Source organism: Pelophylax lessonae (assembly GCF_965119305.1).
Source record: "Pelophylax lessonae genome assembly, chromosome: 1".
NCBI classification, from domain to species: domain Eukaryota; kingdom Metazoa; phylum Chordata; class Amphibia; order Anura; family Ranidae; genus Pelophylax; species Pelophylax lessonae.
The window spans coordinates 575419570-575446104 of record NC_138768.1 but is presented as its reverse complement, the minus strand read 5'-3'; the positions used below and the strand labels follow the sequence as shown (position 1 = coordinate 575446104).

The 26535-nt window shown below is 43.2% G+C and overlaps 1 protein-coding gene across 1 annotated transcript in view; it reads left to right on the top strand.

The window, feature by feature from the left end:
* ABCG2 (ATP binding cassette subfamily G member 2 (JR blood group)) overlaps window positions 1–26535 on the top strand; it is a gene marked incomplete at its 5' end in the record, with an annotated part of 62350 nt that overhangs the window by 8975 nt on the left and 26840 nt on the right. The window contains 6 exons of the mRNA XM_082272093.1: window positions 11372–11431; window positions 11976–12090; window positions 17900–18052; window positions 18145–18302; window positions 18973–19124; window positions 21469–21573. Coding sequence (XP_082128219.1) covers window positions 11372–11431; window positions 11976–12090; window positions 17900–18052; window positions 18145–18302; window positions 18973–19124; window positions 21469–21573 — 743 coding nt within the window. The remainder of the gene's footprint in view (window positions 1–11371; window positions 11432–11975; window positions 12091–17899; window positions 18053–18144; window positions 18303–18972; window positions 19125–21468; window positions 21574–26535) is intronic.

Sequence of the window (26535 nt, the reverse complement as noted above, 5' to 3'; positions counted from 1 at the left end):
GACCTCTGTCCGATGATTTACAGATCACAAACAGTTCAGGTTGTATAACTTGCATGGTCCAGATTACACAAGCATATTGTAGTGGTAGATGGATGTCCTTAGTACACCTTTGTGCTAATAACATTGAACTGGAGACATTATTTTTCTTGGACATGATGGTTTTTATTACTTTCCCTGTTCATTTTTTGGGGGGAGGTTTCTTTACTTCTGCTCAAAGCTTTTACCTGTTTGCAACAAGAATGAAAATTTTCAGTATTTTTTTTTTTTTATCTTGTACAATTCGAGACAAAAATTGGTTGTTCACGTGTCGGTTCACATATATACGATGCGGGAACCCTGCAAATCCACTGCGGGTTCCCGCATTGCATTCAAATCGCAGGTCATATGCAAATCGCTGGGGGTGTCAATACAAAGTTAACGACACCCCCAAGATCATTTTGCATATCTCAGTGTGAACTGTCAGTTCGGACATGAATCGGATCGCATAGATGGGAACCACCACCATGCGATCCGATTCTGCTGTGGACGCAAAAAAGGGTCCTGTGCGAGTTGAGTCTGAATCTGATGCAAACTCAGCCATACAATCTGTATGACTGAATTTGCATCACACTGACAACGCATGTGATTTTCAGAGCAGTGCGCACCGAATCACATGCAATGTCTGTGATCGCACTGATGTGAACCGGGACATGAAATATGAACACAACATATCCCTTTATAGCAGGGGTTTCCAAACTATGGCCCTCCAGCTGTTCAGGAACTGCAATTCCCATTATGCCTAGTCATGTCTGTGAATATCAGAGTTTTACAATGCCTCATGGGGCTTGTAGTTCCACAACAGCTGGAGGGCCGTAGTTTGGAGATCGCTGCTCTATAGTGTGCACTTGTCTCAATCTAGAGCACTAAGTGTCATTTCTGTCAGCTGCTTTGTTCCTCTGCTATCAGCATGAATCACTTCTGACAAGTTTTCCTGACACCAAGAGAAAAAGGTGACAGCGGAGGGAACTCCAGCTGCTTAACAGCCTAAACTCTGTTTCGGTGTGCTATGTGAAAAAGGGTGTGTCCCTCCCCTCCATTCAGTTGTCAGAGCTCTCCTTACTGAGCTTTGCATTATGTAATTTTAGCTCCTGCCCCCTTTTTTTTTCTGACCGCTCAGACAGTCTGAGTAAGGGTTTACAACCAAAAACCTCTTTAGTGTGCCTCTGCTGTCTTTCTACATTGGGGTGTATTACCCCCACTTCCTGTTGTGACTTGCAGCAGGGAAACAGATGGCAGTTAAACCTATAGTTAAACCACACTATTAACAAAAAGTTCCTGGGGGCCAGTTTTAAAAGTTTCGAGATCAAAGCTGGCAACCTTATAATGCAGGGGCGGGGAACCTTTTTTCTGCCAAGGGCCATTTGGGTATTTATAAAATTATTCGGGGGCCGTGCAAAATTATCAACTTAAAAATGTGCCTGTTATATTTGGTCAAACATTTAATTAACTCACTTCTAATGTGATGGCTGCGACTGCTTCTCTTTGGTGAGGTGTGTGATGTTAGCTGGTATTGATGATGTTGCTACTCGCACTTGGTTTTCCAGGTTTGCGTCGGTCAGTCTGGAGCGCAGTCGACTTTGTGGTGGTAACTTTTGAAAAGAACTGCTGGCAGGTAATGCTGGTGGGCATAGCTGGCTGGTACTGCTGGCTCAGGCTGGTACTGCTGGCTTGTACTGTGCTGTGGATACTGCTGGCTGGTACTGCTGTGGGTACTGCTGGCTCAGGCTGGTCCTGCTGTGGGTATTGCTGATTCAGGCTGGTACTGTGCTGTAGGTACTGCTGGCTGGTACTGCCTTGGGTACTGCTGGCTCAGGCTGGTACTGCTGGCTGGTACTGTGCTGTGGGTATTGCTGGGTGGTACTGCTGGCTCAGGCTGGTACTAATGGCTGGTACTGCTGGCTCGTGTTGCTGTGGGTACTGCTGGCTGGTACTGTGCTGTAGGTACTGCTGGCTGGTACTGTTGTGGGTACTGCTGACTCTGGCTGTTACTGCTTTGGGTACTGCTGGTTCTGCTGTGGGTACTGCTGACTCTGGCTGGTACTGCTGTGGGTACTGCTGGCTCTGGCTTATACTGCTGTGAGTACTGCTGGCTCTGGTTGTTACTGCTGGCTCTGGCTGGTACTGCTGGCTCTGCCTGGTACTGCTGTGAGTACTGCTGGTTCTGGCTGGTACTGCTGGCTCTGGCTGGTACTGCTGTGAGTACTGCTGGCTCTGGCTGGTACTGCTGGCTCTGGCTGGTACTGCTGTGTGTGCTGCAGGCGGGAAATGCTGGCTAGCAGCGGTGCCGTGCTGGAGGAAGAGGCGATGTTTCCTGTATTGGTCACAGGCGGAGTGCATTTGATAACACTCCGCCTGTGACTCACTCACTGTCACAATGGAGCCGGAACTATACAGAAAGCATTGGCTCCATTCTGACAGATCAGCTGAGAGACAGACTCAGCTGCACGGGGGGCCTGACTAAATGACTTAGAGGGCCGCATACGGCCCCCGGGACATAGGTTCCCCACCCCTGTTATAATGGATGGATTTTTGAAACTGTACAAAAATGTCATGGTGTTCTGTAAAAGAAGATATTTCCCAAGTCATTTGCTAGGACAGCATAGGATTACTCTTAAAAGATTCCTGGAAATTGAGTTACCAGGCAACAAACTTTTATTTTTATTTATTTTTTTGTGTTTTTTTGTTTTTCATTTTTGTATTAATTTTTTTATTGCTGGCTATTAGTGGGCGGATATGTCACTGATCCATTAAGCCCCGGTTCACATTTGTGCGAGTGCCGGGTTCGCATGTAATATCGGAGCGCACTGCTCCGACATTACATGCGATCAGCTGTGCGGTGCGAGTTTAGCCATACAGTTTGTATGGCTAAATTCGCATCGCACCCGGAGCAAACACACACAGGAGGCATTTTTGCAGCCGCATCAGGATCGGATCGCACAGCGGTTCACACTTGTGCGATCCGCTCCTGTGCGAACTGCACGATCGCACTGCGATATGCGATCAAACTGGGGGTGTCGTTAAGATTACATTGACACCCCCAGCGTATCGCATATGGCAGTGTGAACTGCCGGGGGTGCGTGTGCTATGCGGGAACAGGCTGCGAATTCGCAGCCTTCCCGCATCGCATAAATGTGAACCGAGCCTTATAGAACAGGCCAAGTTGTCTTTGGTGCTTGGTAACACATGAAGCCACACTGTGGAAAGCTTATGTAAGTTAGGCCAATTTTAATGTCTGTGTGCAGGGGGCTATCTTCTTCTGAATCATTTCTCACTTGTTTTGTAACAGGCTGAATTTCATTTATTTGTCTTAAAGTAGAACTATAGGCAAAACCTTTTTTTTTTATTTTGGATAGAACAAGGGAGGGTTATAACTCTGATCAGTTTTTTTTTTTTCTGTGTCCCATTGCAGAGATTTCCCTTCACTTCCTGTCCCATAGCCAAAAGGAATTGACAGGAAATCTCTGTAAATGAAGGGAATTCGTTGGGGACCCCCAGCTCACCAGAACTAGTGCACCCATTTGAAAATTTGGGTAATTTATTTTACTTTAGCTTTCAATTGTAATGGTAAACAGGACAAATATAGAGGGCGAATCTCCCTAAGGCTCCGTTCACATGTAGGCATTTTGGATCGCGGGCAGAATTGCCGCGATTCTGTCCGCAATTTCGAACCATTGCAAGTCGCGGGACGCCTGAGCGATTCCCGTGACTTGCAATGGGACCCCAAATGCGGCGGGATTTGCTCAAACCGAATTGCTGGATGCCTGATGCCCAAAAGAATTTCTTCTTTTGGGCGTCAGATGCCCCGCGATTCTGTTTGCACAAATTTCCCATGACTCGTCGGGCGACAATCGTGGCAAAATCACGCTGCGTTTGGGTATGCCATTGCAAGTCACGGCAATCACTCGGGCATCCCACGACTTGAAATGGTTCGGAATCGTGGGGCAGAATCGCGGCAATTCTGCCCGCGTTCCGAAACGCCTATATGTGAACGTAGCCTAACAGGGGAGCAGACAGCGCTAAAAACTGACAGGTGTTCTAATCCCTCTCTGTCCAAAACTAAAAAAAGTTTTGCCTTTTAGGTATACTATATCTGTACAATCCATATACATAGTTCCAATTTTCCAAGAATACAGGAATATTCCTTAAAGTACTGCTGTAGATTTCATGTCAGTGAAGTGACATGCGTGTTGTCTATAGACTTCTGATGATTGCAAGAGATTTAGGGGCCGATTCACGGCAAATAAAATGCGGTAAAATACCACATACGGTAAATCAGTTGGGAAAGTTCAATTCACAAAGAATTTACTGTAAATTCGGAATGCCGTATTTTTTTGATTTGTACAATGTACCCCAAACTCATTCACATGGGGGTGGGATCTGGGAGCCCTCTTGTTTAAGGGAGCTACCGCATTCCAATAAGCCCCCTGCCTGCAGACCCCCATAACCACCGGCCACAGTTGTGGGGATGAGGCCCTTGTCCTCATCAACATGGTAACAAGGTGCTTTGGGGTGGGGGGGGGGGGCAGGCTCCAAAGCACCCACCTCCCCATGTTGAGGGCATGTGGCCTGGTATGGTTCAGGAGGGGGGGCGGCGTCTGAAGAGCCCGGTATAGATTTATTTTTCTCATACTTTTTTTAATTGTCTGCTTTTTTTTTTTTTTACAATCAGCTGTTAGTGGGGAAGCCTGCTGACAGCTAATGAGTCATCGGTTGTTAAGGACGCGGCAGTTGACTTCCTGGCCCGCTGCTTAGCAACTAGCTATTTGTCAAATAACTGACCCCGGCTGTTTTTTGACGAATACTGCATGTGATACCACCAGCAAAATCCATGTGGTAATTATCGCATGCCTTTTTACTCTCTGGTCCTTTTTGGGAGTTGGACTTGGGAGCTTTTTATATAATATTTACCAGCACTTTTTTTGTCCGGTAAATGGCACATAATCGTCTTTTTTATTTTTTATGTGAATTGGACCTAATTTACCTCATGCAATAATTTATGCAAACAAGTAATATGACCCCTTATCACATGGGGTAAAGCTTAGTGAATTGACGTCTTAAAATGATACAAAAAAAATGTATTTTTTAAAATTAAAAATAAAAAAGATGTTATGCTTACCTGCTCTGTGCAACGATATTGCACAAAGTGGTCCCTTACCTCATCCTTGGCGGTCTCCCGCCAGTGCTAGCTGCTTTTCCTTCCTCCTTAGCATGCCAGGTGCTAAAGTGGCACTTGTTCATGCTCTCAAGCCAGGCTGTGTGCATACATTGACATACAAATCACCAGTATGCCACGCCCTCGCTCCCTCCTTACAGGAGTTTGACTGGCAGCAGCTGAGCCTATGGCTTCCGCTGCTCTGTGTCTCCTTTGAGACCAGGAAGTGAAAGGAGCGGTGCTGCAACCGGGAGAGCGCTGGAGCGGTGAGAGGAGTCAGGTAAGTGTTTAGGGCAGGGAGCCTCAAACTACGGCCCTCCAGCTGTTGCGGAACTACAAATCCCATGGGGCATTGTAAACCTCTGACATTTACAGGCATGACTAGGCATGATGGGAATTGTAGTTCCTGAACAACTGGAGGGCCAGTTGATTAGAGCAATCAGTGCTGTGTTTTTTTACCCTAATGAAGGGAATGCATTGTGGTAAAAAACATTTTGACTTAAGAACCATGTATATGTGTGTGTGTGTGTGTGTGTGTGTGTGTGTGTATATATATATATATATATATATATATATATATATATATATATATATATATATATATTCATTCTAGGAAATAGGAGTTGTCATAATATAGATTCAGTGAATGTAATGGTCCATAAATATTACATAGGGAAACCTATGAACAAAGTATGTTCAGATGGCCTGCTGGTTGGTACATCCACCAGTGGTTTTCATACAGCTTTGTACAGGCGGTCCCCGGGTTAAACATCCGACTTGCAAACCTCTCCTACTTACAAACGGAGAGAGACAACAGGAAGTGAGAGGAAATTCACCCCTATGAAGGGAAATTCACTCCTGGAAGAGTTCTCATGGGAAAAAGGAGTCTCTACTGAAGATTTATCGCCAATCCTTGTTTCTACAACAACCCTAAATTTTCAAAATCCAATAGTCATAGGGACAGAAAGTGAGGTGAAATCTTCTGAACAGGGGTACAGACCGCCAAACAAATGTTACAGGGGTGTTAACCCTTCCCTATGCTATCCCAAAAAAGTACAAATATTTTTTTGGGCTGCAGCTACACTTACAAAATGACCCTCTTCCGCACACAAATTCAACTTAAGAACAAAGCTACAGGACCTATCTTGTTTGTAACTTGGGGACTTCCTCTATACGTTTAGGTAAAGTATTACTAAACCCAGGACCTTGCATTCACTATATCTGGTCCCCCACAGGTACACCGAATATGGAAATGCAATCATTTTAGTAAATAAAAACTGATAAATATCTTTTCTCATGGGGAGTTAGAACAGTCTTGTGACTTCTATCAGTGTCTGGTTAAAGCTTGTAGGAGGAGTTTTCATTCTCCCCTGACTGCCCTGTGAGGCTGCAGGACCCCTGACCCTCTGTCTGGACAGTGCTGATTGGCCCTGTGCTGATCACAAGCACTCTCCCAAGAAGAAAAAAACTCTCTAGCAATACACACCAAACTGAGCATGTGCAGCCTGATTCCAGTAACTCTGTCTTATCCAGACATGTTTTGGAGACAATGCAAGAAGGGGAGGATCAGAGAAGACACAATCAAACAGCCTTTTAACACAATGCAGAGGATTAACCCCTTAGGTTCCACAGTGAGCATAACAAGCATGCTTTACTACATTTACAGACTAATTTTACTGTTGTGGGTTCAGTAACACTTTAAGACTACCCACATTTTTAGAACCTTCCATGTGGCCAATTTAGGATAATGAACAGGGAGTGTGTGTGTTTTTTTTTTTTTTTTTTTATTTAATTTTTTTTTTTTTTTATCAATTTCAAATGAATTTGGATTTGCAGTAGGGATTGACCAATTATCGGTGGGGCGATTTATAGGAGGCCGATATTCACTTTTTTTAAGTATCTGTATCGGCCACAAACTTGCCAATATGACCGATTATTGCTTCAAATGGTTGTACCCGAGCGATTTCTGTAGCTGCAGGCATCACTCCGGTACCACCATTTGAAGCAATAATCGGCCATATTGATAAGTTTGTGGCCGATACCGATACTTCAAAAAAAGTGAATATCTGGCTCCGTTTTTTCGAGCCGACGGTCAGCTTTCTTGCAATAACAACCAATGTGGCTAAGCAACCACTCGGCTGTTATTACAAGCAGCAGGAGGGGACATCAAGCCCCCCCCCCTCCTGCCGCTCCGCCTGGATTTCCCGTACCATGTGGAGGCCCGAGCCACCAGAGCCAGCATGTACTCTGGCTGGCTGAAGACCCAATCAAAGCCGGAATTGGCTTTGATCGGGTCTGCAATTTAGTAACCCGAAAGCAATGTCATGACACCACTTCTGGTTTCTGGAGCCTTAGAGGCGCCAGATTTTTAAAAAATTACAGTATTCAAAACAGCCAAATTTGGCGTTTTGAATGCTTTTAAGTGCAGAGGAGGGGTTTGGTGTCTTACAGACCCCAGATCCCTCCATAAAGAGTACCTGTCACTGCCTATTACTGTAACAAGGGATTTTTACATTTCTTGTAAGACCCCGTTCACACTGGGTCGCCTGACAGTCGCCGTGGGTCGCCTGCCATTGATTAGCACAGGACCCATTCTAATAGGAGCGACACAAGTCGCTTCGACTTAGAAAAAGGGTCCTGTACTACTTTGGGGCGACCTCGGAGCGACCTGCATTGACTTCAATGATATGAAGTCCGTGCATGTCGCTCCGAGGTCGCGGTGCGAGCTGTGCACAGCGACTTCACATGTCGCCCCGGCAAGTCGGGTCGCCCCTATGTGAACCGGCTCTTACAGCGATTAAAAGTGATCAAAAAAAAAAAAAAAATTAAAAGGACAGTGTAAAAATAAAAACTTTAAATGTGCTGAATATCGGCACCTAATATCAGTTAACAGCCCGAAGGGTGGTTGGAAAATCAATATTGGTCCTGAAAAAACAATATTGGTCAATCCTTACTTTGCAGTGCTTTCATCAAAGCTTTCAGCTGAAGAAGTCATGTGGTGTTTATGATGGTATCTGCAGAATTTGGAAAGGGGAAATAGTGTTTTGTTTTTTTTTTTTGTTTTTTTGGTACACGTTCATTAATGCTGAGCGTTGCAGTATTTTAATACAGTCATTGTCATTTGCCTTATTTCATTTCCCATTTAACATTAATTGTGCTAATCCCTTACTCATGTAATATTAGTATGTAGAATGACCATGCAAAATTTTGAGGTCTTACTGAAACATTTATACTTCCAGTGCCACATCAGCTAAAGTGTGTTTGTTGAATCAGCATATTACCTAATAGTTGCATTTTCACAGATTTTCAGTAGAATTTGGTGAATGAAAATTAGGAAGTAATAACCTGATGCACTTGGCCTTTAAGCTGCTGTGTTTGTCTCCCAGAGCCTGCCTTCCAAATATTTGTCTATTAACTTCATGCATAACAAACCTTTAGGAGCCAACTCATATTCATGTAACTAACTGATAGAGCGTCCCATGAGAAATGCATTGTTTACCTATGCAGAGTGAAAGGTTAACAAATATTGCGAACTGTGTAAAAGGTGTCTTATCACTGTCATCTGCTTTGGCAACTTGTGACCTTAGTACTGTGTGTGTATATCAGTTGTATAACAGGGAGGAGGCGCAGTATGACATGCAGGGAGGAGGAGCAGTATGACACGCAAGACATATCTACTGTCACTTATGAAAGCAATTCGAACTATGATCAGGAGTGTCAAAACTTTTTAAGCAAATGGCCAGTTTACTATCCTTCACACTTTAGAGGGGCCGGACTGTGGCCAGCGCGAGTAGAAAAATGTCCTGGCGTCGATCACCTTGCCTCTATATTGGTGTCTATGAAAATAATAATACTCCATTATTGGTGTCAGTAGGAGGAATAGTGTCTCATCATTGGTGTTGGTGGGAGGAATAGTGTCCTATCGTTGGTGTCAGTGGGAGGAATAGTGTCCTCTCGGTGTCGGTGGGAGGAATAGTGTCCTCTCGTTGGTGTCGGTGGGAGGAATAGTGTCCTATCGTTGGTGTTAGTGGGAGGAATAGTGTCCTCTCGGTGTCGGTGGGAGGAATAGTGTCCTCTCGTTGGTGTCGGTGGGAGGAATAGTGTCCTCTCGTTGGTGTCGGTGGGAGGAATAGTGTCCTATCGTTAGAGTCAGTGGGAGGAATAGTGTCCTCTCGTTGGTGTCGGTGGGAGGAACAGTGTCCTATCGTAAGAGTCAGTGGGAGGAATAGTGTCCTCTCGTTGGTGTCGGTGGGAGGAATAGTGTCCTATCGTTAGAGTCAGTGGGAGGAATAGTGTCCTCTCGTTGGTGTCGGTGGGAGGAATAATGTCCTCTCATTGGTGTCGGTGGGAGGAATAGTGTCCTATCGTTGGTGTCGGTGGGAGGAATAGTGTCCTCTCGTTGGTGTCGGTGGGAGGAATAGTGTCCCACCATTGTTGTTGGTGGGAGGAATAATGTCCTCTCGTTGGTGTCGGTGGGAGGAATAGTGTCCTCTCGTTGGTGTCGGTGGGAGGAATAGTGTCCTCTCGTTGGTGTCGGTGGGAGGAATAGTGTCCCACCATTGTTGTCGGTGGGAGGAATAGTGTCCTATCGTTGGTGTCGGTGGGAGGAATAGTGTCCTATCATTGGTGTTGGTGGGAGGAATGGTGTCCCATCGTTGGTGTCGGTGGGAGGAATGGTGTCCCATCGTTGGTGTCAGTGGGAGGAATGGTGTCCCATCGTTGGTGTCAGTGGGAGGAATGGTGTCCCATCGTTGGTGTGGGTGGGAGGAATGGTGTCCCATTGTTGATGCCGGTGGCAAGGATATTGCCCAACTGTTGGTGACATTGGCAGGATCAGGCGACAATCGTGGCAAAATCGCGTCACGTTTGTGGTGCCATTGGAAGTGATGGGAATTTCGCGGGCGTCCCCCGATTTCCTGTGATTCGGGATCACGGGCAGAATCGCCACGATGTTTTATAAAACATTTTATTTGGTGAGCAGAGATCTATTTGGGAAATACTGTGTCTAGTTATTTTTAGGTTTGCTTGCATTGAAAATGTTCTGTGTAGGAATTCATAAGGGTGCATTCACAATTGCAAATGCACCCTGTCCACGATTACCTGCCAGAACCCCAGAGGGGGTTCCTGCAATTAGCTGTGAGTAGGCAGCCCCTACCTACCCTACCGCTGTGATCCCATGTGTGTGATTGGTTCTGGACACAGTCCAGGGACGATCACTCGCATGTAATCGATGCTTGAGGCTGGGTTCCTACTAGCTGCGGCTGTGGCTCACAGCGTGGGGTCCGGTGCGTGTCTGTTCACCGTTTCAGGTGCAAATCCAGTCCAAATTTTTGGCTGAATTCGCACCTGAAACAGACCAGAAGACACACAGGACCCTTCTGCAATTTGGATCATGGCCGCCCCGGAGGTTTGTAAACCGGCTCCATTGAGATCCGGTCACTCTCCTGTCATGCGAATTGGATGCGGTAAAAACCCACATCCAATTCACATCAGTCTGAGAGATTATATGTGAGTGGGCACGATTAGCTTTGGGAGCAGTAAGCCTCCTATCGCTTTCTATAGAGCTGTCTACTCGCAGCTAATTGTAGGAACCCCTGCTGGGGTGATCGTGTGTAGGGTACATTCGCAAGTGTGAATGTACCTTAACAACCAATGAAAACAGTGAAGTTTAAATATGTATTTTTAGAGCTGAAAATAGTTTTAAACCCGTCAGGTTTTTTATTTTTTTAATTGATTTATTTTGGTATTGGTGTTCTACAGTGGAAAATTGCCTTCACTTCCTGTTTATTAGATACAACAGGAAGTAAGAAATCTTTTTAAAATAAAAGAAATTCCCCCCTCCTCGACAGTCTTTTCATCCCAATTTCTGTCGGTCACAAATATGGAGAGTAAATCTCAAAGACAATGATACAAATGCATCAAGTAATATTGAAAGGAAAGTAATATTGGCAGGACAAACTTTCCTTATCAACCATTTAGCTGACAGCTCTTACCTCAGCTGGAAGGCAAGTTTGTTGAAGACTCTTAATTTCTTCCTATGTAGGATATAGTAGGCAGGTTAGTGTATGTGTGTGTGTGTGTGTGTATGGTTATATAAATATATAATCAATATGCCCTTTGTTCTGTTCAGTAATCCAAATATTCATTAATTAAAATTTTCTTTTTTTTTTTACCTTCTAGTGGAATTATGAGACCTGGACTAAATGCAATTCTTGGACCTACGGGCAGTGGCAAGTCATCGTAAGTTTAAAAAAAAAAAAAAAAATGTTTAGTACAGATTTTCTTAATAATGGTCAAATCTGAAAATTAAAAATATTATGAAAATGTTGTATTTATATAATGTTGTATTTTATACAGACAGCAAGTTAATAATTTCACACATTGCGCTTTTTTTTCTCTCTATCACATGTTGAGGGTAAAAAAAAAAAAAAAAACAGCTCTTATCCTGGTTGGGCATTTCATTCAGAATTTTCAATGAGAGAAATCGTTAAAGCAAAGAGAGAAGTACTGCTCTGCTGTCTCCTTAACTAAACCATAGTACTCTGAGAATCCTTTGGCATGTGTGTTTTTTTTTTTTATTTAACAGAAATATTGATTTTGTGTAGATAAAAAAAAACATCACTTGTCAAAAGTATTAAACAATGTCAGCAGATGTTCAGTTATTCTTTCAGTCTAACATATTGATTTATTATACATTTCATTGTGTGTGTTGGTTGATCTAAACGTGAATTAACTCTGACTCTGACTAGCTGACTGAAGTACATTTTTCTGTGCATACTTGCAGGCTATTGGATGTACTTGCTGCTCGAAAAGATCCACATGGTCTTTCTGGTGAAGTTCTAATAGATGGAAAGCCACAGCCACCCAACTTCAAATGCTTATCTGGTTATGTAGTGCAGGTAAGTTAATTTGTAATTACAATAACCACTTAAGGACCAAGCCAATTTCTGACACATGTTGTATACAAGTTAAAATTAGTATTTTTTGCTAGAAAATTACTTAGAACCCCCAAATATATATATATATATATATATATATATATATATATATATATATATATTTTTTTTTTTAGCAAAGACTCTGGAGAATAAAATGGCGGTCCTTACCTTATTTTTTGTCATGCGATATTTGCGCAGCGGTCTTTCAAACGCAATTTTTTTGGAAGAAATACACTGAATTAAAAAAAAAAAACTAAACCGTAAAGTGAGCCCAATTTTCTTGTATAATGTGAAAGATGTCACGTTGAGTAAATAGATACCTAACATGTTACAGTTTAAAATTGCACACACTCCTGGAATGGCGACAAACTACGGTACCTAAAAATCTCCTTGGGTGACGTTGTAAAAATTTTTAGTGGTTACCAGTTTAGAGTTAGAGAGGGGGCTTTTTGCTAGAATTATTGATCTCACTCTGACAATCGTGGCGATACCTCACATGTGTGATTTGAACACCGTTTACATATGCGGGCGCGACTTACATATGTGTTTTCTTTGGTGCGCAAGCTCATGGACGGGAACGCTTTAAAATGTATTTATTTTTCCTATTTATTTAATTTTTAGTGTTTAAAAAAAAAAAAAAATGTGATCACTTTTATTGCTGTCACAAGGAATGTAAACATCCCTTGTGACATTAATATTCAGTGACAGGTAGGGCTCTTTCACACGGCCGTTCCGTATATCACCCCATCCGTTTGTGGGTGATATACGGACATAATGCTTGTCAATGGGATTGCGGATGTCAGCTGACATCCGATTTTTCGTCCTTTCAGTTCTGTTCCGTTTTTTGGAATGGAACAGAACCCTATTTTTCTTCCTTTAAAAAAACGGAAAGGAAGCAAAATCGGATGTCAGCGGTGTCATCCGCTGACATCCGCAATCCCCATAGACTTACATTATGTCCGTATATCATCCGCAAACGGATGGGATGATATGCGGACATACGGAGCGGATGACACAAGTGTCATCCGTGTCCGTCAAAAAAAAAAAAAGTGCCGCAGCGGAAGAAGAAATCGGAGCGGCCGTGTGAAAGAGGCCTTACTCTTTATGAAGGAATCTGGGGTCTCCAGACCCCAGACCCCTCCACTGCACTTCAAAGTATAGAAAAAACAGCGAAATTGATATGTATGAATACTGATGTTTTTTTTTAAATTGGCGTTGTTGGCAGCCGAGTAAACCGGAAGTGACGTCGCTTCTGGGTTGCATGATTAGAGACCTGATCGAAGCATGTCGGCCGGCTGGTTGCTTGGGTCTCCCGGTGGGACAGAAGACCTGGGCAGATTGGCGTAAGGCGGGGGGGTGGGGGGATTGATGGAGGCTGAACCGCATTGGTTGTTATCTCCAGAATGCCGAAAAAAAGCTGCAGGCATCAACCCTGTACAACCACTTCTTCAAGCCGATGTACAGGTACGTCGGTTTGCGGGAAGTGGTTAATACATCACAATAGTGCCACCAATCCGTATACTGCAGAGAGTGCTTGAAACACCGTTTTATGGACCTTTTTTATGAGGTGCCCTCATAGTTCGGTATGCTGTGTTTTTGTAGCCATAGCAATGTAGTGTAAAGACCTGATTGTAAGAATCTAGTTGGAATAAAAACATTTTCCTGACACATGGGAATTATTCAGAATGAAAAAGTCAATGTCCGTTGTTTATTTTGGCAAGGAGCAAAGCTTTGTCTGCATTGATTCATAAGCGGTCACACCAGGTTACTTTAGTCAAACAACATTTAAAGCGGCGCTCCACCCAAAAGGAACTTCGCACCCTCCCCCCTTTCACTACCACATTTGGCCCTTTTGGGGGGGAACAGGTACCCGCTCCCACTTCTGGTTAAGATCAGCGATCTACGACATTTCCGGCCCCCCTCTGCCTTTTGGGACACAAACGGGTCCTAGAAGATGGCGGGACTATTAAGAAAGTGTGACATGTGCATGCGCTGCAGAAGGCCCGAAGGCTTCACTGATGGTTTCCCTTACTTACAATCCCAGTGCATGCACCCGAAGCCAATTGACGAATTGACTCGGGGTGCCAACATTGTGGGATTCCTGGATAGGGAAGTATCCTCATAATAATGAACGTGTAAAAAATCCTTATAGTGAATGTTAGCAGCTACAGTATTTGTAGCTGTTGACTTTTTTTTTTTTTACAGACTGGAACTCCTCTTTAGGTGATGAAGTAAAATCTGGTTGCTGGGGATCATCCACCTTTCACTCTTTTTAACCAGTTGATCGGTTTCATAAAAACCCTCACTGTGTTGAATATACTGATTACTTGTTGCACGGCTGGCCCAAGACATTGTGCTGCCTGGGTCCAAGAATAAAAAGCTGCCCCCCCCAAAAAAAATAAAAAATCACGCCCAACAAATAGCCCCCACATCCATTTATTTTATATAAATATAACCTTTGGAAAATATTATGTACACTGTTATCTGTCCTCAATCCTCCTGTCACTCCTGTGTCTGCAGGGCCCCACACCCTAGAAGATACAGCCTGCCCTGCGTCAGATGGAGTGCGCTGATGTCTGAGGTCATTGCGCACATCACCATCACGTGAGGGAAGTTCCCCGGAGGAGACACTCTGCCTCCTCATACTCATCAGTTTGCACTACAGGCGGCAGTATGAGATGGGGAAATGTCACCCGTAACACGCCGCAAACTGATGACACACAAAACTGCTGGCTGAAAAAAATCTTGGGAGTCAATTTGCCGCCCCTCTCAAAGTCCTCTCTGGGTCCAATGTACCCAGTGGGACCCATGGTAGGGCCGGCCCTGACTTGGTGCACTGATTTTTTTGGAGGGAGAATATGAATGGTGTTTGTACCTAACTTTTACCAAGCTTTTGAGGTTGCTTTGAAACCTTTTTACAAGTAGAGAGTGTGAATGCTCATTGTGAGTTTCCAGCACACAAAGCTGTATACAGAGGGGTTCTAGGAAAGTGAATGGTCCTGTTTTGTGTTATTCACATTATCATATGTAAAGTGTATTCATTTTGTGGGGGTACTTGTTTGTTACCCCAGCACATTTATATTCCTTATGTTACCCCAGCACATTTATATTCCTTATATGTGTCTGCTGTCCCATGTGCTTGTATGGCAAAGTATCCTTTTCTCTTTGTGTTGCTTCCATTATGTGGAATATCTGGTGTTCCTGCCAGTCCCTCTGCTTTCCTATTAAAAACATGCCACACTGATCAGGAGAGCACAGCGTGGTCAGTTCACTAACTATGCTTGGAACAGAGGCTGCTCTCCTCCAATGATCAGACTTGTCATGAAATGACCCCGCTGCACAGCCATTAATTAGCAAGCTTGGTGTACTGCTGCTTCTCCTCCCCCCTGTTCTTATGCAGCTGAGAACAGAGGGAATGTGATCATTTTTAAAAATGGGGAAAAAGGTATGTATAAGGTTTTTTTTTTTTTTTTTTTTATATCTTTACAAAAATGTTTTGCCTTTCATTTCTATTTTAAACTGAATGGGTTGTTTTACTAGCTCCCTTGTCAACTCTTCCCATGCTTGCGTTCAGGACTTCTCCTGAGCTGCTCCCATCCTTTGGAACGTTCTACTCCTATCTGTGTATCTCCAACTTTGTCCACATTCAGACGATCCCTGAAAACACATCTCTTCAGAGAAGCCTATCTGGCCCCCAGCTAACAACTGTACATTTACTTTCTCCATCATCACACCCCCCTCCCCCCCACAGTTATTACCTCTTGTATCTCTAGACCTTCCCTCTTAGATTGTAAGCTCTAACGAGCAGGGCCCTCTGATTCCTACTGTATTAAAGTGTATTGTAGTTGTAGTGTCTACCATCAAATTGTAAAGCTCTGCATATACTGTCGGCGCTATATAGATCCTGTATAATAAGAATAATAATAAGGTGATTATTTACAATCACTTTAAAGCTGAACTCTAAGGAAAGGAAAGTCTCCTTTGCAGTGGGACTTCCCCTGCACAGCAAGGGTTAACTGCTCGTCTAGGTCTAGGGAGCTGCAAAAATCACTTTTACCTACCCGATCCTCCTCTCCCGCAGACTACCTCAATGCTGTAATACCAGTCCCTACAGCTTCTTCTCCCCTGTGCTCCAGTGGTCGCAGGTTCTCTGATGTCATCAAGTCCAATGCAGAGCCCAAAGCCTGCATTGAACATGAAGACGCTAATGGACAGTCTACTGCTAGAGTGTAAGGGAGAAGAGGAAAGCACCAACTGCTGGGGCAGTGGAGGATTGGATTGTTAAACCAAAGAGTTTAACTGAAATGGTGAGTTAGGCCTTTTGCACACTGCGGCTTTAAAAGTGTCACTACCGCGTTCTTTTTTTCGCTGATCTAAAATGCAGCCCTGTAAACACAGGAATGTAAACAAACGCTGCGTATTCTTTAGTATAAAAGATAAATAGAAAAATCTGCGTTCCAGGTCTGTAGTTTGCGCATGTGAGCATTGGTATTAACCCCTTTGTGCCGACAGAACGCAAATATGCGGTCTCGGCTTCAGGGGGTTGTACCAGGGTGATGCCTGCAGCTAGAGGCATCACCCCTGGATCGTTTTTTAGAGCCGACGGTCGGCTTTCTTGTAATGACAACCGATGAAGCTGAGCAGCCGCTCGGCTGTCATTACAAGGAACGGGAGGAGACATTTCACCCCCCTCCCGCTACCTTCTGCAGCTCACCCGGGTCTCCGGTCCCACCAGGAGATTCGAGCGACTAGCCGGTATGTCCGCCGACTGGCTGAAGACCAGAACACAGTCGGATTGCAGGTACTGAAGCCTTAAAGGAGCTAGATTTTTTTTTAAAAATGACCGCATTCAAAACAGCCAAACTTGGCGTTTATAATGCTTTTAAGTGCAAAGGAGGGATCTGGGGTCTTTTAGACCCCAGATCCCTCCATAAAGAGCACCGGTCACTGCCTATTACTGTCACAAGGGATGTTAACATTCCTTGTGACAGCAATAAACGTGATCAAAATGTTTTTTTTTTTTAAATGGATAACGTATAGTGTCCCTCTGTGTTTGCACACATAAGCGAACACATACGCAAGTTGTGCCCGCATATGCAAACTGTGTTCAAACCACACATGTGAGATATTGCTGCGATTAGTAGAGTGAGAGCAACAATTCTAGCATGAGACCTCTTCTTTAACTGTAAACATGTAACCGTTAACATGTTTTAAAGCGTCGCCTATGGAGCTTTTTAAGTAGCGTAGTTTGATGCCATTCCACGAACGTGCGCAGTTTTAAAGCATGACATGTTGGGTATCTGTTTACTCGGCATAACATCATCTTTCACATTATACAAAAAAACTGTCCTAACAGCAAAAAATACTGATTTAGCTTCTAAGCAACATATATCAGAAAAAGGCTTCGGTTCCAAGGGGTTCATGAATTTTCCCCAGGAAAGTATTGTGCGTGCGGCTGCAGATACACGCAACACACACACACCTGAAATTACGTCCAAAAAAGCAGATTCTCAAACATCAATACTGTGTGCAAGAGGCCTAAAACTTTATTTTTGGCCCCACCGGACCGAAGTTAGCATTTAACTCTTGTAGTGCAGAGGCAGGCCCAGTACAAGTACAAGAGAGCATTTTTCCTTTCCCTGGGCATGAGCCTTAAGCCTATTTCTTTTTTTTTCATTGTGGCTTGGCATGGACATAGGATAAAATATTTCTGGAGATCTGTTCCATTTAGACTTTGCATGTTGGTAAATCTGTCTCATTTACGTTTTAGGATGATGTTGTGATGGGCACTTTGACTGTAAGAGAGAACCTTCAATTTTCTGCGGCTTTGAGATTACCCAGGTCACTAAAACAAAAGGAGAAAGATGAACGTATCAATCAGATCATCAAGGAACTTGGACTAACAAAAGTGGCTGATGCAAAGGTACAGTGGATTGAAGCTACAGTATCTTTGGTAATGCTGTTTTCTGCTCTTTCATGTAAATTGACAATCGTTGTCCTGTACTTTGTTTTTAGGTTGGCACTCAACTGATCCGTGGTGTGTCTGGAGGAGAGAGGAAGAGAACAAATATTGGTATGGAGCTCATTACTGACCCAGGGATTTTATTCTTGGATGAGCCAACCACTGGTTTGGATGCCAGTACTGCCAATGCTGTTCTGTTGCTGCTGAAAAGGTAAAGGAGCCACCATGTTATATCTACTTCTCTGTCTTTATCACCTGTTACAATGCTAGCTGACTCTGTAGTTCCACCTTGTTCAGATCTTCTACCACTGCAGTCCTGGCATTTTACATGAAACTTGTTCCTGTTGTTTAATTATCACCAGATTATTATTTTTGCATGGGTTCAAAAATGAGATTTACTACTTGTTTTTATTTTGGTAGTTGTGTTATTTTCATATTTTCATATATTGTGGCACCGTTATTTTATATTGATGACAACTTTATTTAGATGCAGTGTATTATCGTAAAAAAAAAAAAAATTGCTGTAATCCTAGGCAAATGCCAACAACTGAAGTTACTGTGTCTGAGGTCATCACTGCATTGTGCCTAGGAAGAAAAAAATAAAACTGTATTGGAGATTCACAGTTGCATTGAAGGCAACCTGAAATGGCTGATCAGCTGCAGTGCACCTAATGGAATATGTTTACCACTTTTCCTTATGAAAATTAAAATAAGATTTTTAAGTTTTTTTTTAGTTTAGTCCTTCAGCGGCTTTTATGCTCCTCAACAACCTGCATGTTTTTATTGCTGCATAGCATTTTTTCTTTTTTATCTTGCTATATTATATTGTATATATCGCTTTCTTGAGTAGCATTTTAGTGTTTGCCTTTTTATTTGTTTAGGATGTCAAAGCAAGGCAAGACTATCATATTTTCTATACACCAGCCTCGTTATTCCATCTTCAGACTGTTTGATAGCCTCACTCTACTGGCTGCAGGAAGAACATTGTATCATGGGCCTGCTCAGTATGCACTGGAGTACTTTCAAGAGCTGGGTAAGAGGCTTAGATGGTACTTCATGAATTTATATGTGACATGATTAGGGTAGATCATTGGCTTTTATTTTAAGGGCTAACTCACATGACCTACTGCATCGTAAAAAAAAAACCCTGTCACAGCAAGGACACACAAAAAACAGTTGTTTCCTGTGTGTCCCATTCACTGCCACAATAAAATGCAGGCATGTTGCATTTTATCGCAGCTCGCCGTACAGAATCGCTTGGCACTGTACAGCAGCACAGCATAGCATTTCATGCTGCTGTGCAGCATCATTAATGAAGTGTATTTTTGTACACTTCTAATAAAGTTTATACAAAAAAAATAAATAAAAGGAGCTGTGTGTGATGCGCTGGTAGTGCAGGACAGAAAAGTATGTACCTAAAATCTCAGTTGATTGACATGTTAAAGTGTTACTAAACCCAGGAGCCTGCACTCACTATATCTGGTCTCCCACAGTACACAGAACATGGAAATGCAAGTATTTTAGTAAATATAAACTGCTAAATACCTTTTCTCATCAGCAGTTAGAGCAGTCTCGTGACTTCTATCAGTGTCCAGCCAAGCACTGGTTAAAGCTTGTAGGAGGAGTTTCTGACTGTCCTATGAGACTGCAAGACCCCTGACCCTCTGTCTGGACAGTGCTGATTGGCTCTGTGCTGATCACATGCACTCTCCCAAAAAAAACAAAAAAAAACCCTCTAGCAATACACATCAAACTGAGCATAAATGACTCCATAGACTCTGTGTTATCAGGAAATTATCAGTGGAAGGAGGGGAAGATCAGGAAATACCAGATCAAACTGCCTTTTTACACAATGCAGGGGATTAACCCCATAGGTTTCACAGTGAGTATAAGAAGCATGCTTTACTGCAAATACACACTGATTTTACTGTTGTGGGTTTAGTAACACTTAAGTTAAAACATAACTCCAGCCAGAACTTTTTGTTTAATTTTTAGGTTTTGTTTAAAGTGGAGGGAAAGGATTAAAGTTTGTTAACTTAGGCTACGTTCACATGTGGGCGTAGCGGATCGCGGGCAGAATCACAGCGATTCTGCCCGCGATCCGCAAATCATTGCAAATCGTGGGACGCCTGTGCGTTGCCCGTGATTTGCAATGGCACCCCAAACAATGTGCGATTTTGCCGCGATTTCCGCCTGTTGAATCGCGGTTACATCGCGCAAACAAAATCGCAGGACGCATAAAAAAAAAAGGTACAAGAGCTTCTTTGGGGCGTCATGCGTCACACGATTTTGTCTGCGCAATGTTACCGCGATTCGGCTGCTGGAAATCGCGGCAACATCGCACAATGTTTGGGGTGCCATTGCAAATCACGGGCAACGCACAGGCGTCCCGCGATTTGCAATGATTTCTGGATCGCTACGCCCACATGTGAACACAGCCTTACTGTTGCTACTTCTGTTCCCAGTTTTTTCCTCAGCCATTCATGGCTAGATTTATTTTTGGCTAAACGAGAGAAAATTTAATTGATTCTACCATCCATGCTAAATTGTGTGGCTGGAGAAATCTCCACTGCTGGGTATTGTATTCAAACAGCTGCAGCACCCAGGACTGCAGGAATACCCAAACAGTGACTGCATGTGATAGGAGGCAGTCACTGTTTGATCAATTACATTTTTTCACCCAGCCCAATTTATTATTAAATTAGGAAAGTTGGTGTTTGTTGGGGCACAGCTCGAATTGTGGACGATTCACCAGGCATTGGGTGAAATTGGAACCTTGTATGGGCAGCTTTACTGTTTGATGGATGTCAGACAGAACAGGAAGTAAAAGGAAATCTTACCACTATAGAAATGGACATCAATAAAATAATTTTTCTTTTTTGAGTATGGAAGATTAAGAATCTCCACAAATTGTTTTTGCTGTCAGTGCCCCCATTGACTAACTTTCTTCTTCTGAATTCCAGCAATTGGATAGGAAGTGAAGTGAAATCTCCCCATAAAGGGAAAGTAGGCAGTGTTTAACGTTCCTTCACAGTTCTACCCAAAACTAGAAAAAAAAACCCTTGGCTTAATGTGAGCTTTAATGCAGCTCCCTACTAAACATGAGCATGGGTTCAGTTATATGCTGCATTAAGCCTGCAATGATGTAGAGTGTTCACCACTGGGAAACTATATACTTTTTCTGCTATGAAATTGTGCTGAATTCAATACCTTTCCTAGTTTCTAGTAAATGTTGCACCTCTCATTACGCTAGTCCCTTTTATGTGAAAATACAGACTACAAAGAACTTTAGTATTTCCTGACTACTTTGAATACTTTTAAAGCTGTGTGTGGAAAATTAATTACAGTTATTGTATTGCACTTTTCCTTTTATTTAGGTTATGAATGTGAATCTCATAACAACCCTGCTGACTTCTTTCTGGACATCATCAATGGAGATTCAACAGCTGTCGCTCTTAGCAAAATGGAAGATGTTGATCTAGGTAAGGTCACTGTGGCTAAGATTTAGAATCTATGCAGACTGGTTTTGGGCATGTGTTGATAGTGTCTTTTGAGATGCTTTTGCAATCACTCAGAATGCGTTTGACCTCCTTCTGACCTGTATATGGCCTGTTTTTGGCTTTGCAAAATAGTATACTTGTATGAGAATGAAAAACCCATTTGCAGCAAGCAAAAGTGAGTTAATATACCCCCTGCCGTGGTGCTTAGGTAAAGGTGATGTCCCCATGCTTTTGACGAGATCGCAAGAAATGTCAATTACCCCATATCACATTTAAAGATAAAAGTACTGTGCATTATATTGCGAACTTTGGGCAAATTTTTATTCTTTAGAATCTTGGAATGATTACAGAGGCTGGGGGAAGGTAAGTAGGGTGTCTTTTTTTCCTTTTCCTTTACCAATCATTAATATGGCATCCTAACATCTATTTTACATATATATATTAGATTATCTTTATCAATTAACAAAATGAAAAGTAAATAAACATAAGAGAAATTCAAACCAATATTTGGTGTGACCACCCTTTTGGGTCAATTCACTAATGTTTACCGCATGCAATAATGGTATCATGTTACTAATTTGCATAAACTATTGCATACGGTAAACTAAGTCCAATTCACAAAAAAAAAAAACCCTTATGCGGTATTTACCAGGGAAAAAAAATGTGCCGGTAAAAAGCATTTGAAAAGCTCTTAAGTCCAATTCACAAATGGGCCAGAGCATTAAAAAGCAAGCAATAATTACCACCAGGGTTTAGCTGGTGATATCATATGTGGTATTTGTCAAAAAAACAGCCTGGGGTCGGGGGAGGGGGGGGGCTGTTCTTTGACAAATAGCTGGTTGCTAAGCAGCGGACCAGGATGTCGGCCGCTTCCCCGGTAACAGCTGATTGTAAAGAAAAAAAAAAGGAGACAATTAAAAAGTACCTCCCCTCAGTCCATACTAAGCACTTCGGGTCTGGTATTGATTTTAAGGGGAACACCTTATTTAAAAAAAAAAAAAAACCGGCGTGGGGTCCCCCCCAAAACCATACCAGACCCTTATCTGAATATGCAGCCCGGCAGATCAGGAAAGAGGTGGGGGCGAGTGCCCTTCTCCTGAACCATAGCAGGTCATATGCCCTAAATATGGGGGTGTGGGTGCTTTGGGGTGGGGGGCCCCCTGCCAGCATGGAATAAACTCCTCTGTGACAGCCGGGCATGTCTCCCCTCAAACTGTCTACACAGTGCACACCTCACAGACATCACTAAAGCCGGCTTCTCCTCCTCCTCCTCCTCGGCTCCAGTGCATTCCTGTACACAGACAGGAGGAGTCGGGGAGGAGGAACATTGAACTGGAAGAGCCACGCTGATGATCTGAGGTTTGTGTTTCTTGCTGTATACAGTGGAGGGGAACACAGTAACTGGGACAGGAGGGGGCAAGTTCTAAGAACTTACACCTGGAGGAGTGATAGGGGGGTAGTAAAAGAATATGTGCTAGGGGTTGCTGTGGGAGGAAAGAGGACTTGTGCTGGGGTGGGGTTGATCAGATTTAAAATCCCCACCATCACACCTTATAGCACAAATCCTCTCCCCTCCCAAAGCACCCCCCAGCACATATCCTCTTACCCCACCCAATCAAAGAGAATTCTGCCTGCCACAGGGGGCAGTCGCATTATTTGGGACCCTGAATAAGATGGGGGCCCACTCCGGAAGATTGAAAGGGGGGATCTGTGCCGGATGGCAGGGTGTTGTGCTGGAAGGGGGATTTGGGGGGTTAGGAGAATTTGTGCTGGAGAGGCTTAGGGGAGTGTAGAGGATTTGTTCCAGGATGGAGGAGACAGGGGTGTACGTACGGGGGTTGCAATTGTGGCACATAGAGGAGGTGCGGTGTGGGTGGCATATAAAGGAACCGATCCACTCCATTTTTGATAAGATCAGTTCCTCTACTTGCCGCCCCCGTCGACCCTCCTGTCCACCTGTTGCTGCCCCCAGACCCCTGTGTACTTCCCGGGTCCTCTCTCATCTGCAGCGCTACCGGCTTTCCCCTCTCCCGCTGGATACTGTGGGAGATGCTTTTAAGATGGAAGCCAGAAAATATTTCCTTTATTGGCCTCTTCTTTATGAATAGTCAGTTATCCGTATTGAACACTGTTTTTTACTGTTTTGTGTTTTTACTATGCTTCGGTTTATGAATGAATGGGAAGCTCTGTACAGATGTATTCCTGTCCATTCATTCAGTGCTGTAGAGGTGGAGATTAAGGGCTGTGTCCTCAGTCCCCTTTCTGTGTCTCAAAGGTGAAATATCAGAGGTCTGTTGAAACTCTGGATATCTCTCCAAAGCCCCCCAACAGGCTCTTAAAGAAATTTAAAAAAATAATAAAATATAAAATTGTAAACAAAAAAAAATGGTAAATAATTTTAAAAAAGCGACTAACACCAGTGGTGGAACTTCCCAGGTCGCAAAGGTTGCACTTGTGACCAGGCACTGGCGTTCCGCCACTGTGGGAGCCCCGGCTGGGGGTCAGGAGGGCCCTTTATGGTTGATGGTCATGAAGGTTGTAGTTGCGCATCTGCACAGTAGTGTGTGTGTGTGTGTGTGTGTGTGTGTGTGTGTGTGTGTGTACACAGGGGTGGGACAAAAATATGTAAACACTACATTATTTGCAGGTGTTAAAGTGACGACATGTTTCGTGTTGAAAGGGGAAGTGATGTAGCAACTCCAAACATACAAAGAACACTAGGCACACCAAACTGGTTCTCACAAATAAAACCATTAACAATTCACCAGAACTCTTTTAATTAATAAATACTTTAAACTGTAAACAAAATCAGCTGGGCGATCTTCAAAGACCCCCCTCAGGCTGTTGCTTAAATATAGGTCCTAGGAATTTCTGGAATGTTCTGGGGGTCAGATGACTTTAAATGATCTATCCTAGAGGACCCCCCCCAGAACTTCCAGAACAGCTGACCTTTTTTGACCTATCACAAAACCCCCCATTGAAATCAATCAATGGGGGCTTGAAACTCCTACTGACACCATCCCATGAGGGAAAGGGGGGCCTTAAAACAGGCTATCCCCCCTTTCCTCACATTCTTTTGCTTCTGCTGTGTGATGAGACCCGTAGCTAACAGGTGGGAAGCCTCACTTTCATCATTCACTGCATGCACTGCTAGTAATATGCAGTCATGTCAGAGCATACTGCGGCTCAAAGAGGGCATATTGTTGTTAGCTGGTGCCTCTGTGAACGAAGTTGCCAATTTATTTGCGGTGTCGCGAGGTACGATTACAAAGGTTAGGAGGGCATATATATATTCTTGGAAAACGCTGTCTGATAAGCATAAGCACGGTCCACATGGTCAACTGACCGAAAGAGACAAAAAGGACATTGCGCAGGATTGTGACCCAGAATAATATTTGTCAATTCCCAGGAGAATTTAGGAGGTATTGGATGCCAAAGGTGGTCCAACACCATATTGGGAAACAATTGAATTCTTTTACCTGGTGTTTCCATATATTTTCCAACGTGTGTGTGTGTGTGTGTGTGTGCATATATATATAAAGTAAATGCACATATGAAATGTAAAATAAGGGAGCTATTTTACGTTTTAAATAGTACATTTAATGATGTAATAATGAATACAAAGCTGTGTAAATTTTGTGCTTTTTATTACTGCCTTCATATCTGGATTCAGCTTTAATTTCGGCAAAAGGTGGTAGAGGTTTCATTCATCCTAACGCCTCATATACGCCACTAGTTTTATTTCATTCAACCCAGTAGCACTAACAATCTGACGTTAGTACAGCGATCTCCTCTGCTGTGCTATTGTCCTCTGACAGGGGGATGGCCCCCTCGCTAGAACACTCCAGTCAGCGCTCTCATCCATTGGCTTCTGTCGGACTGGCTGCCATACACAGGCCCGGATGTTCAATAGAAATGGGCTGATGCCGGTGTTCTGCCGAAATAGCCAACCTGTCAAAATCTCCGAACACGTCACGGTGAGCTGGCGAGACGTCAACACTGCGCATGTGCAAATCGTTGGAGGTCGAGGAAAATTATATAACACCGCCATGTTGGTACACCTAAAAACATTTCCGATTCCTCGTCCTATTAGTAAACTTGGGTAAACAGCATCCACTCACTAGAATTTTATTATAATATGCAGCCTGTCGGCAAAGACCCCCTTTCATAGAACTAAGGAGGAAGATCAGCTGCTCCGGAGTTTACGTATAGGAGGGGAAAACAGAAAAGTTTTGGGTGTACTAACATGACGCAACACCTAAAACTTTTTTGATTCCCCGTCCTATTGGTAAATTTGGGACCAGCTAATCTTCATCTATAGTTATATGAAAGGGTCTTTGCCAACAGGCCGTCATGTTATAATAAGTTTACCAATGGGGCAGGGAATCAAATGTTTTAGGTGTACCAACGTGGCAGTGTTTTATTATTTTCCTCGACCTCCCACGATCTGTGCATCCGCAGTGGTGACTCGGCCGCATCGGAAGTGACATGGTTAGAGATTTTGATGAGTTGGCTATTTCTACAGAACACCGGCCGACATTCTCCCCGTGTGTACTAGGCCTTAGGCTGGTTCTAAATTCACTTTTTTAATTTATATGAAAGTATGCTGCATTTAGGTAAAGGATGTGTTTACTATTTAATTCTTCAACTGCTTAACCCCGTAAGTCACACATGTATGTAATTACATTAATATAACATGTTTTAAAGGTGTTAAACAAATTTCATTGTTTTCATTTTAATAAAATACTGTTGCTGTAGGAGAAAAAGAAGCATCACTAGTCTTATTGCCTGCTCCTGTTATACGAGTTGTAGCTTGGTGGAAAAAAAAAAAGAAAGATATGTCCACAAAGTAAATCAAGCCTAGCATATTTTGTTTATTTTGTTTGTTGCTTGCAGAATTTTCTATTTGTTTTTTTTTTTTTTTCCTATTCAGAGGGCAAATAT